This window comes from Centroberyx gerrardi, chromosome 10, assembly GCF_048128805.1.
Source record: "Centroberyx gerrardi isolate f3 chromosome 10, fCenGer3.hap1.cur.20231027, whole genome shotgun sequence".
Taxonomy (NCBI): domain Eukaryota; kingdom Metazoa; phylum Chordata; class Actinopteri; order Beryciformes; family Berycidae; genus Centroberyx; species Centroberyx gerrardi.
Window position 1 is genome coordinate 12,895,179 of NC_136006.1, and position 12,348 is coordinate 12,907,526.

At 43.8% G+C, this 12,348-nt stretch overlaps 1 protein-coding gene across 1 annotated transcript in view; it reads right to left on the reverse strand.

Annotated features, from left to right (window-relative positions):
- cfap65 (cilia and flagella associated protein 65) overlaps positions 1 to 12,142 on the reverse strand; it is a 17,035-nt gene extending 4,893 nt beyond the window's left edge. Inside the window, exons 1-26 of the mRNA XM_078285921.1 lie at positions 12,124 to 12,142; positions 11,439 to 11,524; positions 10,476 to 10,672; positions 10,246 to 10,348; positions 9,595 to 9,761; positions 9,101 to 9,309; positions 8,399 to 8,535; positions 7,954 to 8,179; positions 7,316 to 7,584; positions 7,039 to 7,155; positions 6,545 to 6,786; positions 6,236 to 6,392; positions 5,615 to 5,752; positions 5,008 to 5,265; positions 4,769 to 4,908; positions 4,410 to 4,494; positions 4,103 to 4,249; positions 3,790 to 3,955; positions 2,922 to 3,050; positions 2,512 to 2,725; positions 1,999 to 2,127; positions 1,530 to 1,620; positions 1,226 to 1,311; positions 995 to 1,061; positions 577 to 687; positions 1 to 64 (exon numbers count right to left, since the gene is read on the reverse strand). The exon at positions 1 to 64 is cut by the window's left edge and continues 128 nt beyond it. Of these exons, the coding sequence (XP_078142047.1) occupies positions 1 to 64; positions 577 to 687; positions 995 to 1,061; positions 1,226 to 1,311; positions 1,530 to 1,620; positions 1,999 to 2,127; positions 2,512 to 2,725; positions 2,922 to 3,050; positions 3,790 to 3,955; positions 4,103 to 4,249; positions 4,410 to 4,494; positions 4,769 to 4,908; positions 5,008 to 5,265; positions 5,615 to 5,752; positions 6,236 to 6,392; positions 6,545 to 6,786; positions 7,039 to 7,155; positions 7,316 to 7,584; positions 7,954 to 8,179; positions 8,399 to 8,535; positions 9,101 to 9,309; positions 9,595 to 9,761; positions 10,246 to 10,348; positions 10,476 to 10,672; positions 11,439 to 11,524; positions 12,124 to 12,142 (3,754 nt within the window). The remainder of the gene's footprint in view (positions 65 to 576; positions 688 to 994; positions 1,062 to 1,225; positions 1,312 to 1,529; positions 1,621 to 1,998; positions 2,128 to 2,511; positions 2,726 to 2,921; positions 3,051 to 3,789; positions 3,956 to 4,102; positions 4,250 to 4,409; positions 4,495 to 4,768; positions 4,909 to 5,007; positions 5,266 to 5,614; positions 5,753 to 6,235; positions 6,393 to 6,544; positions 6,787 to 7,038; positions 7,156 to 7,315; positions 7,585 to 7,953; positions 8,180 to 8,398; positions 8,536 to 9,100; positions 9,310 to 9,594; positions 9,762 to 10,245; positions 10,349 to 10,475; positions 10,673 to 11,438; positions 11,525 to 12,123) is intronic.
- Between the last annotated feature and the right edge of the window lie 206 nt (positions 12,143 to 12,348).

Here is a 12,348-nt window from a genome sequence, read left to right on the forward strand (position 1 = left end):
TCAACGGAGCCGTGTCCACTTCATAACGGACTGGCACCGCACCGCCATTATACAGCTCATACACCTGCAGGACACACACACATGCACAAGGCTGAGTGAGTCAGCCAGTAGCTAGGGTTTCACCTGACTTTTAGAGACTTAGGTGGTAATATCAACAGTTGAGTGGATTTTGTGTGGGGATGGAAGATTGAAGACATTCTCCAATATTGTGAACAAACACTAGACTATTGGAACAAATCCCGTTTTCCTTTGGATGGACACCTGGATGCAGTTAGCCCCAATATGTGCCACTTTCTTTCTCTCTTTGTCTGGGACAGAACAACAAAATTGCAATAAAGTGTATATTTTATTGAAATAAGTGCTGCTTTATCTATGCCAAGTTTTCCAGTGGAAACCAGTAATACGGAAAAGATCTTAATTAACTTAAGTGTGCTCCAAGTTAAATAGCATGGGAAATATCTGTTTCACTGAAGCTGTACCTTTCAGTTCACAGTGAATTAGGCACTGCTGTGGAGTAAATGTTACAGAAATTTAACACACACACACACACACACACACACACACACACACACACACCTGTCTGGGAGGAGTGAAGCCTCCAATGGTTACAGGGGTGAAGACGTGCCGACTGGAGGCGTAGTGGAGGTAGGGTCTGTCTCTCTCCACCGTCACCCCCTGGAAGTTCAGCTGCACACACAAACACAATAAGAGGAACACATATAAAGTTCAGTTGTGACAACAAAGATAATACAACATCTAACAAATGGGAAGAGCAAATACTCCATGATTAAAGAACTAAATGCATTTCTATAGCTCCACGGCAAATAAAAGACAGGATACTGGATCACCACTACTATTTGTGCACCAGGAGTGAAAGAACAATGAATTATAGCACTATATACTATTGCTGTTGTAAAGGAGATTTCTGTGTTGTTGCTGTCTAGAGTTGAATGAATATAAGCCTCATGTAAATCCATGCAGAGTTCTGCCTCACCAAGATCTCTCTGCCGTGAGAGAGTTTGAACAGGACAGGTAGCCGGTCCATTCCAGCAAAGTCATGTCTGAGAAAGACAAAGTTTATATTAATTTGGGGCCACTAATTCCATGATTAAAGTAATCTTATGCCTAGAAGAGCTGTAATTTCACCTCTCTGCCTCACCAAGATTAAAAAAAAAAACACACTGAAACACTACTCCATTCCATTTACTGTACAGTGATCTCTAACCTGTAGCTGAAGTGTACTGCCCTCTGCTGGCCGGGGAGCAAAGTTCCTGAACGGGGAGAGATGCTGAACAGACGGTTGTCCTGAACCTGTCAACAGATGGGAGACAGGACTGTATTTCAAATACAATGGTCATACTGTGGGTTCATTCATTCATTCTGAAAGATAATTTAATGATAACTTGTGTGTTTTATGTCTGTAATATGTATCCAAAAAACAGTAATATCTAATTCTGAAACAATTGAATATCATTTCAATCTCACAATAACATTTAAAGTTTAAACATTATTAGACAAGTATGACTAACCTTCATCTGGTGCAGCTCAGTGCTGCTGAACTCTCCTGTCTCTGCCCAGTACTCCAACTCTATCTGTTGGTCCTCTGGAAACAAGAACGCCCTGGAGAGGAGAGGAGAGGAGAGGAGAGGAGAGGAGAGGAGAGGAGAGGAGAGGAGAGGAGAGGAGAGGAGAGGAGAGGAGACAAACATCAGTAGAATAGGAATGGGATCCACTCAACTACTCTACTGCCCTCTATTTCACTGTCTACAGGAGTGGGACCAGTAATAATAATAACTTTATTTGTATAGCACTTTTCAATACAGGTAACAAAGTGCTTCACAACAGTCAACAGAAAACACAGCAAACAAACAGAAATAAAATAAAATAACACTTTTGAATCGGGCATACACAAAGTATTGACAATAAAAAAAAATGGTAAATGGGTCTTTGACTTGGCTTGACTTAACTTTCTCCTCTACTCGACTGTTTTCTGCTCACCAGTCTACAGGGATGGGGCCAGTGTTGTGAAACATCAGCACAACAGTGGAGGGTTCTGAGCTCAGGGGAGCGGCACTGAAGTTGAAATCCAACATGACTGTGGTGAAGATGGAGGGACAACGACGCACACTAGAGACAGGGAAAGAAGACAAGGTCATGGTCACTAACTCCCAAGCTAGTGTTATCACAATACAAGGACTAAAATACAATATTATGTTATTAATGTTTTGCAAAACACTGCAATATTGATTGTGAAAATGTATACAGTATATTGTGACATTTATTATTCCATTTTTCTTTGTATAACTGTAGTAAAGAGCTACAATAAAATCTTAACAATAAATGTAAAAAATCAATTGTTATTGTGGTTATGAAATGCCATCAAACAGTTACTGGATGAAATTCAAGACCTTTCAGACTCTCAGACAAGGATCTTTGAAAGTTGTTTTTCTTTCTTTTTTCCCATTTTCAAGCACAGCGTTTAACAGAGTATTACTATATTCTGCCCCTAACCTGTGCCTGGTGGGGGTTCGGTAGGTGAGCTCTGGAGGGGAGGGGCTGGACAGCAAGTGCTCATTGAGGCCATCCAATGAGAAGAGGTTCCACAGTTGCACCTTGCTGAGCCCACCCACACTGCCACCGCTGCGTGCATCAATCACCTGTAGGGTGGGGAACACGCCCTCCCCCTGGACCTCACACACTTTCTGGGCAGGGGATGACACAAACCCTGAGGAGAGAGAGACAGGGAGAGAGAGAGAGAGAGAGAGAGAGAGAGAGAGACAGACAGAGAAAGAGCGAGAGAGTGAGAGGTAAGTATGTCAAAAAAGAGTAAGGGAATGGTAGGGTTTATTTGTATTCTGGACTGTGTGTGTGTGTGTGTGTGTGTGTGTGTGTGTGTGTGTGTGTGTGTGTGTGTGCTGTACCACTAGCGTTCAGTGTCTGGTAGCTGATGGTCCACTGGTACCGGGTCCGTCTGTGCGGTCTGACTGTGGATCGGAGCAGCATTCTGGAGTGGGAGGCGATGGTTCCCCTCACAGAGTCCAGCTGTAGGGCTGAGGCACCAGACAGGACAAACTTACTCTGCAGCAGTGGTTTGACTATAGCTCTATTAGTGGTGGCCGGAAGTCATTTTGGTGATGCTTACACGCCTGTTACCATTTGGTCTTAGTTTTGGTTCTAGAGCAGGTCACAGGACTAACTATTCTTATTTTGAAAGGGCAGGAAAGGTTTAAAGTCAATCACATTGATGTTAGGCACATATGTGGTGAAAAAAAATTATATATTGGAAATAAAATATGCCCTACAACTAAAATATGGCCTATTTACAACTTGACGTAGCTTTGACTTCCATGACGTAAATTTGATTCAAAGCAATATTTAACTAAAGCAACATTTCCAAATTGTGTAATTGAGCATGTTGGCCAGCTATTGGAAACAACTGCTGATACCAATGGCACAATTTGTAAATAGATGGCTCTGAGGAAAGACACTAATAGAGACAATAGAGCAGTAGTTTCCGCCAAGCCATCTGATTGCTCACAGACGTGTTTCAACCACACTAATAATTTTCTACACTTTCTAAAGAATATTCAAAGTGATAACATGGTCAGATGGTTTGACTGGCCATCAAAAGAGAAAGGCCAGATAGTTTGTGCAATGAGGACTCTTCATTTACTTTGCCAACAAGTACACCTCCCTCTCAAGTAAAATTACATGCTCTCTCAGGACATAGGACACCTATTTCTGTTATGCACACACACAGACGCAGCAGAACCACACAGAACAGTATACCGTTTGGCTCAGTGTTGGGGTCATAGATAAGTCCTTTGTCCAGCAGTGTCTGCTGTACAGAGAGACAGAAAGAGATGGGACAGAGGCTGCTGTTGACCAGGGGAACCTCAATTGACCGGCAGCTTCCAACCAGGATCTCCCCAAGATCCAGGACTGCATTCTCTGCCTGGGGAGGGAACAGACACGCACACACTGATGCTTCAAAAGGTGAGTGGACAAGTAATTTGAATTGACTGACACATGCACACACACACACACACACACACACACACACACACACACACACACACACACACTGAGATGACAGTCTCACCTCTATGGAGCCTTTAGAGCCCATTCCCATGACTTTAAGGGCAAGGTGGGACTCCTTACATCCAGGAGTCTGGATTGGCCAGAAGGTGAGGTGAGGTTTGAGTGTGTACGTTGTCTCTTCCAATGGGCTGAAGGACCAAGTCTGGACCTGTGATGTCAACCAATCACAAGCAAAAGTAATTAAGCAAAAAATTCAGTCCATTCCTCACTAATTCACATGCTCATGAACATAACACTGTCCATTTAAGTTGCAAAGTCTCTTGGTGTGTGCATGTATGTATGTATGTGTGATTCTTTTGGTCTCTCACTGTGCTCTCATTGGGCTGCAGTTCTCCGGCCTCTGGTTGTACAAAGAGGAGCTCCTGGTCTGGTCCCGGGATCTTCCACTGAAACCTATCATGTAGCAATGAAGGACCATCATGGAAAGTCAGGTGTAGAAAAGATTCATGATGCTGGGATCAGTCCAGACTACTAACAAGACACTGTAAAATGTCAGAAATACCTGACCAGAATAACAACACTGGAATAACAACTGTTTTTCTCCATTCCTGAAACTTTGAGATTTTGCAAACATGTTTCTCCAAAACAGGTTTTCTTTTTAAAACCTATTGAATAAGCTCAATCACTCAATCAAGCAATCAATCAATCAAGCTGTCAGCCAACCAACCGTAGAGGTAAGCGACTGAGGTTCCTGATGCGGTGGGAGCGTTGGGTGCATGAGCCCACGGCTGTAGGCTGGAAGTACAGACTACCGTCTCCTTCCAGAGACACACACACCTTCTCCACTGTGCTGACTACTGTCAATTCCTAGAGGAGACAGACATAGATCCAAACACAGAGGTTCAAAGACAGAAAAACACAGGTACAGACACTGACCTGTTAGTGTCCGTGTCCCTGTGTGTATACCTGTGTGTGTTTGGCCGCATTGAGCTGCAGGGATAAACTAAACCCCTGTTCGGGACTGTCTTCTGTGGGTGTGGTTCTGAGGGTGAAGATTTGGTGATCCCCAGGCCGGATCAAACCGCAGTTCGGCACCACAAACACAGATGCTGCCAAGGAGGGGTTGGGGCTCTGATCTGGGTCCAGATGGAAAGTGAGAGGTAATTCTCCAGAGTTCTGGAAGAGTACCGTCCGGTAGGAGAGAACACTCAGGGCAGGAAACACCTAGGGAGGACAAAATACCATTATGGTAACCAAGTACCCTCTCTTAGTGTACAGCAGTGTTACCACTATAACTGAATGGACATGGTATACTGGCTCACCTATAGGAAATAATATCCCTTGTATTGGTTTCAAGGGAGTTTTATTTTCACAAGGTCTAAATGTCGTTTCAGAGGTTTCATTTCCCTCAGAAATAATTCTGAGGGAAATGCTAATATATATATATCAGTTTAAATACCATCAACATATGTTGTTGTTTATAGAGAGAAAGGTAAAACTAGAGAGAGGGAAAGACAGAGATGAAGACAGAAAGTGAAGGAGACATGTTTGTGTTGCAGTGCTAGTGTCCCACCACTCGAGGGTGCTGCAGGGAGCAGCGTGGGATGAAGTGCTCTCTGCCTGGCTGGAAGGAGTGACCTATGACTCTGACTGTCACACACCAGGGGGGGCACAGCAGTCGCTCCTCCATCTGACGATGGTCCTGCAGCATCTAGGGGGGCCAGGGGGGACAGAGTGTTTGCTGCATTTGCTGCGTAAAAAACTGCATAAATCTGTTTTAAATCAGATTTTATGGTTGTGTTCTGCACAACTGCTGGTATTTTTGCAGGGTTTCCCCTACTTAGTAAGATTTTATTTTTGTTGACCACCTAAAACAAAAGTTGAAACCAAAGTTGGCAAGCAAAATACATTGTTTCTTAGGAAAACCTTTGTTTAGTAAGTACTGCAAAGACAAAGTGAGAAGTCAGACTATGTTTAGCAAGAAAGATTATCCACAAACCCTTTTCTAATGATTTAAGATTTAAAACAGCCCGCTGTGTTGCTAGGGCAATGGACGCCTAACAACAGTCATCATTTAAGAACATACCTCAACAGACTTGTAAAGGGCATACGTTTTACCATGTTAACTCTAATAAGTATGGTACTATAGCTTGTTGTGCTGGGCTTTTGACTGTAGTTTATACTACAACGTTACCTTATAGAAAGCAAAGCACTCTAGTTGCGCTCCATGCAGGGTATTGAGCTGCTGAGGGGCATAGGTCACTCTGAACGAGGTAGACTTCAATTGACCCAGGTCACATGATGAGGGAGAGACAGAGAACGGGGAGTCTTGGGCAGCCGTCCACACCAGGCTAGAACAGAATCAAATGTAATAGAAACCCCACTGGTCCAGAAATAGAATTCAATAGCAGATCTCCTAGTCAAGAATAGAAAAACAAACAACCTCTCCCGCTGCCCCAATTAATGTTCGCCTTGCTCAAAAGCCAAAGGTGGTGGCTGGTACCTGAGTTTCCCTCCAGTGTGGTTGGTGATGGAGACAGACTGAGAGGAAGAGGATGAAGAGGACAAAGAGGAGGAGGGTCTGTGATTGAAGAGCAGCTCAGTGGGTTCCACAGTTACATGTGGAAACGACAAAGAGGAGGAGGAGGAGGAGAGAGGATCCATGCCTCCTGAGCAGGCCTGGTAGTATTCTTCCATTGGACTGCTCTCTGTGACAGCAGCACCGTCTGGCCCCTGGTCCGACTCCTATAGAGAGACAGAGAAAGAGAGAGTGCAAGATGGAGACAGATGGACAAAGGGTGCAGTAGTACTTTGAATAATCTGTACAGGTTTTTATATGAGGATTTTTTCCATAGAAATAACTCAAAACTCCATAGAAATAAAACTCCAGCAGTATATGTACCTTACCTCTAACCTTAACCACTAACCCTCAAGATATTAAAAAACCTAACTTACACACACAAACACATCTACACATCTCTCTCTTCCCCACCTTACCTCTTCTAGGGAGCAGAGCGCCCCCTGTTGGTACAGAACCAAGTGTTTGGGTCGTAGTATGGCTGGCTGCTGGAGCTCCGAGTGACAGGTACCAATCAGGTCTAAGAACATAGGGTCCTGTGTGACAGACAGATAGATAGATAGATAGATAGATAGATAGATAGATAGATAGCTAGATAGATAGGTCAGTAATGATGCATGGTGCATGTCATAATGTACAAGTTTGTTTGTGTTGTAAGTATGTATACTTTATGTATATCTGTGTATCAGCTCCTACCCTATGCAGTGTAAGACAAGCCACTCTCCTGTGGTGTGCTATAGGGTGTGTGGGCCTGTAGACCACCTTCAGTGTGGTGTGGCTGTGTGGGCGCAGAGTGCCCCCTGCTGGTTGGATACTGAACACGCTGTGACCACTGCAGTCCAGTTCCCATTGGTAAACAGCATCAGCAGGCGAAGAATTAACCAGCTCCACTGTCCGTATGACTGTCCCTCCCTCCTCAACACAGCCAAAGTCCACCACAGAGGAGGACAAGGACACTGTGGGACCTGGAGACATAGACAGATATTTTCATGCACATGCTGTAATGTGTGTTTCTTACTGTACATGAGGCCGAACAAAGTTTCCTAGCCTAGCAATCATTTACTGTACGGTGAAGCAAGCAGGAATTCAATGTATGATTTCATCCAATTTTATTCGGCTCAAAGTGGCTAAAGGGCTTTTCATACTTTCTCTTCTCATCCAACAACTTTTCCTTGGTTGAACAAAGAATTCTACTCTGTTCTATAGGGACACAGAGGTAGGACTAGAGGGAAAAACACACTAGCGGGGTACACATTCATCTGCCTCTCACAGACTCCCATCCAAATCATAAATTTTTAGACTGTGTATGTGTGTGCCTGTGACTCCGCTCCTACCTATACAGTTCCCAGTGAGTTTGAGCAGGGGTTTGCTGAGCGCCCCAGGGCAAGTTAGAGACAAGTATTCAACAGAGACAGTATCCACAACAATGGGGGTATAGGTGACCGTAGCCCGGAGCGATGCACCGGGCGCCACCTCGCCCCTGGTGATGTCACAGCTGAACTCTGACCCCAACAAAGGCACTCCATCCGACAGCCGGGAGAGAGAGAAAGACGCCGTTACCTGGAGGAGAGGGAGGAAAATAGAGACAAGAGGGAAGGAAGGAGAAAGGAGAGAGTGAGAATGTAAGTTGAACTGGGATCCTGACAAATTAGGTTTATACAGAGGTATGGAGAGAGAAATAGAGAGAGGGAAGGAAATAAGCACGGAGGAAAGGAGTTAGAGGAGTAGGGAGGTATGTTTGTGTGTGTGTGCATTTGTGTATCTTAATGTACTACTCACAGGGGAGGGGTTGAGGATGTCAATGTGTTTCTGCACACTGTAGTCAACTGCCACAGAGCCAAAGTGCAGCACTGGGCGGCCCTGCTCCTCTTCCTCCTTGCTATCTGGATTTCTCAGCTGCAGACACGGGTACTTGGCTGATGAGGTAAGCAGGGGCAAAACAGAAAAGGATGAGAAGGTATGGAATCCTGTTTCCCGATCATCTCCCCACATTCAGTGGTATAACTATATCCCCAGCTTACCATATGGTTCAATTCACAATACCGGGCCACAATATGATATTGTCAGAATATCAAAAATGAAGTTGAATTTAAAACAATGCAACTTACATGAACAACACTGGGCAAGTCTGCTTGTTTGTTCCTTAATAAGAAGGATTAAATGGAGAGGTAGGACAATATTTGTTTGTAACCTGAATTTGTCCAATGAAAGATTTTGCTGAGCATGCATGCTCTTTTTCAGGACCACCCTGTTTCTCATTTGCATTCACGCCTGAGAAAATCAGTGGTTTTAGTGCCTGGCTCAAGAACCTTAGCAGTATTTGTTAGGGGAGAGTGTTACCCAGCTGGTGGTTTGAATTGGTGACCTTCCGGTTACAAGCCATCTTCTCTAACATGTAAGCTTCAATTGTCTCCATTTTGCTCAATACTGTACAATTTTGCTTAATGAATCTCACCTTGCCCTGCCTCAGCTGCTACTCACCTATACCCTGCAGGAGCACAGTGCAGCGGCTCTCTGCCTCCTCCCCTTCCTCTCCAAACCTGCAGCAGGCCTCTTGCTGGTACACCAGCGCCTCTTGTGGCCGGAAGACCACGGTGACGCGACACTCCTGGCCCGGCTTCAGCAGGCCTCGCTCAGGGCTCAGCTGGAACGGCGCTGGGCACTCCCACTGAAAACACGTCAGGAGCTTACTGTGTGAGGGACAGTGAGTGGGAAAGAGATAGAGAGAGAGGAGGGATAGAGGAAGGAGTAAAGGTAGGAGAGGATGGAAGGAGGAGTGGAGTGAAGTGAAGTGGAAGACAGAAGACAGTGCAAATAATTTGCTTGTCTCATTACACGAACACGCAAACACACACGCAAACACAAACACTTAAGGTACAAACATACACATACATCTACTGCCTCCTTCCCTCTTTTGCTCCCAGGTCCTGTCCATCTCTCCTGCTTTTCCTTCTTTCAAACATACACATAAGTACCTGGCATTTCTGAACAGGAAAGTGGTGCGTGAGGAGTGTTGAACAGCACAGAGTGGCAGCAGCACAGATTCGGGCACCTCCAGGGCATGACAGGGTATGGTGGCGCGAAGGCACACTTGGAAGCTGCCATCTTTACCCTGGAACTCAATACTGTCTTCATAATCACACTGCATGAAGCAGGCAGACAGACACACAAACCAACACATAAACAGAAGGGATAGAGCAGGGGAGAACCGGACAGGTAGATCAAACGGATCAGCAAAACAAACACAAACCATTTTAACAAAACCTCATTTTACATCTCTAATACATATATGTTATTTAATTTACACAAACTGTCCTATGTGCTCAATGAAGAGTATGTAACATGCAAAAAAAACATGTTTTTTTCTTCCCCACACTTAATCTGCAGGCTGTTGTTTAGACTGATGTAACCAATTTTATCATGATACCTATTGCTCCAAAATAACTTGTAGAATTGTTTTATGCTTCCCCTGATCTTTGGCACTTGACCCAAGTGCCAAAGATCAAATATTTTAGCTAGTTGAGGTATGCTCAATGTATATTTCCTAACAAGCTTGCAAAATAAGATTAAAAACTCCTTAAATATTGTATCCAACTGCTATTTTGAACAGGTTTGATATGTGTTACCCTCTGTAGCGGTCTGAAGGTGACTGGCATGGAGAAAGAGGTCCCAGGACTGAGAACGATCAACTGGGGAAACAAGGTGGTGAAAAACTTGGATACTGGAGGCCTGTGGGAGGAGAAAGAGATAAACTGTATTACCCGGTGGATTAGATACTCAATTCATTTATATTGTATGATTTTGGGCTAAAGAATATCCTTTTAACCATGTGTGTTCGTGTTTATGTATGTAAGACCTGAAACGTAGCTTCTGCAGCTTGCTGTGGACGTTCTTCAACACTAGAGTCTTGGTGAAGTCCCTTCCCAGCTCCCAGTCCTCCCAGACCAGCTCTGGCCACAACTCCACCCCTAAGAAGCAGCTTCTCTGGCTGGACGCTCGTCGCTGGAGCTCCCCTGGCCTCTGGAGCCTCCCTGGATGCTGCAAGGTGGGACACTGCAGAAGACGTAAGAAAAAGAAACAAATAAACGTTTCTTAAACTTTTCAAGAAACAGCACACTTGACACTGTAAAAGATGCCCCTCTATATAAATCAAACATTTAGTGTCTAATGTTAAATGTGGAGCCTAAACAGCCTTATATACCAATCATCACAGGAAAGACCGCAGTCAAAACAGGCATAAGCTTAGAACTAGCCTAACTAATCAAAAGATGAGTGGTTCATTTGTGTTATTCTGAGCTGGAAATGCTGCACCTGTGTCATTATGTCAGAAGAACTAGAAACAAAGGCAAATATGAACAAATGAGGGTAATTTTATTGTTTTAAGACTTAATACTTTAGCTGTGGTATCTTTCATTATCATAGGGAAGTGTATGGTCTGTTTTTTTCTGTCATAGTCCTACAGTAGCAGCCCACCTGGTTATCTTTCTCACAGGTGGACATACGGAGGCAGAGAAAAAAGGCAAGTCGTTTGAGTAGTTTACCAGAACTAGCTTATAAAATATCTCAGCATCTTTCCCAAAGGTTGCCATGACAGAGACAGGTACAGCAGCTTTGCAATAGAAAACAACATACAATACTACAACACCAGCTTGTATTATAATTTTGTACTACACTGTGGCCCAAGGATCATTCAGCTTTTTCGACCTAGGACCCAAACTGATTAAAATGTAAGACACAGGCCCATTGAAACACATAAATATACTGTTATAAAGAGAAAACGGGCCCCAAGTCCTTCATGATGCCAAGCTGTCTAACTTACTTTGACATCTTTCCCACAGGTGGAGGTCCATGGTGAGGCTGGGCCCAGAGGGAGAGGACCCCGAGCCCGAGCCCCAGCCAGCATGACTGGGGAGACAAGACATTTAGACCATACAGAGGTAACTACAGAATATAACGCCAGTTTCTGACTTTAACTGTGTAAACAACAAATGTGTCAAAATATGTATTATTATTAGCAGTAGTAGTACTATCATTATTATTATTAGTACTAGTAGTAGCCATAGTAGTAGTAGTAGTAGTAGTAGTGACGTTAGTAAACATTGCAGTGTTGAGGATTTGTAATTTCGCAAGATTTGGACGCTGGTAACACTTGTTGCCTATTCAAGCCTCACTAAAAACAACTTTAAAACCTGACAATTAAATGAGCTGACGTTATAAAAAAAAAAAAACAGCTTAAACTAAGCTAAGAGGCAAGAACGTTTTACAAACGTAACGTTAACGTTACAACGATATTAACGTTAACGTTAGAGCCTATAACGTTAGTATGCTAACTAAGCATAACACTGGCTAATATCTCGCTCATTTTTCTTTTGTGTGCTTTGGTGTGCAGCTTTCGGTGTACCTAATCTAATATATCACGTATTCTTACCTCCGTCAAACGTTAAACAATAAAATAAAGCTTTTACATCTATTCAAGTTATTAAAACACCGCCATTCATCGCTACATTGGAGTTTGTCATCCATGCTGTTTCCATGGCAGCATAGAATTGTTTGTATCGCCAGTTCGCCATAGCAATGATGGCAGCCGAAGAGGGACATCTCTGTTTCGCGAAAGGACACTGCCTGTGTATGCATCAAGTATACATGATGCATACACAGTTAGCCTAAAGTGGTCTAGCTCTGTGATAGTATGCATGGAAGCAATAGAAAAAGTTTCAAAAGAGAACTTG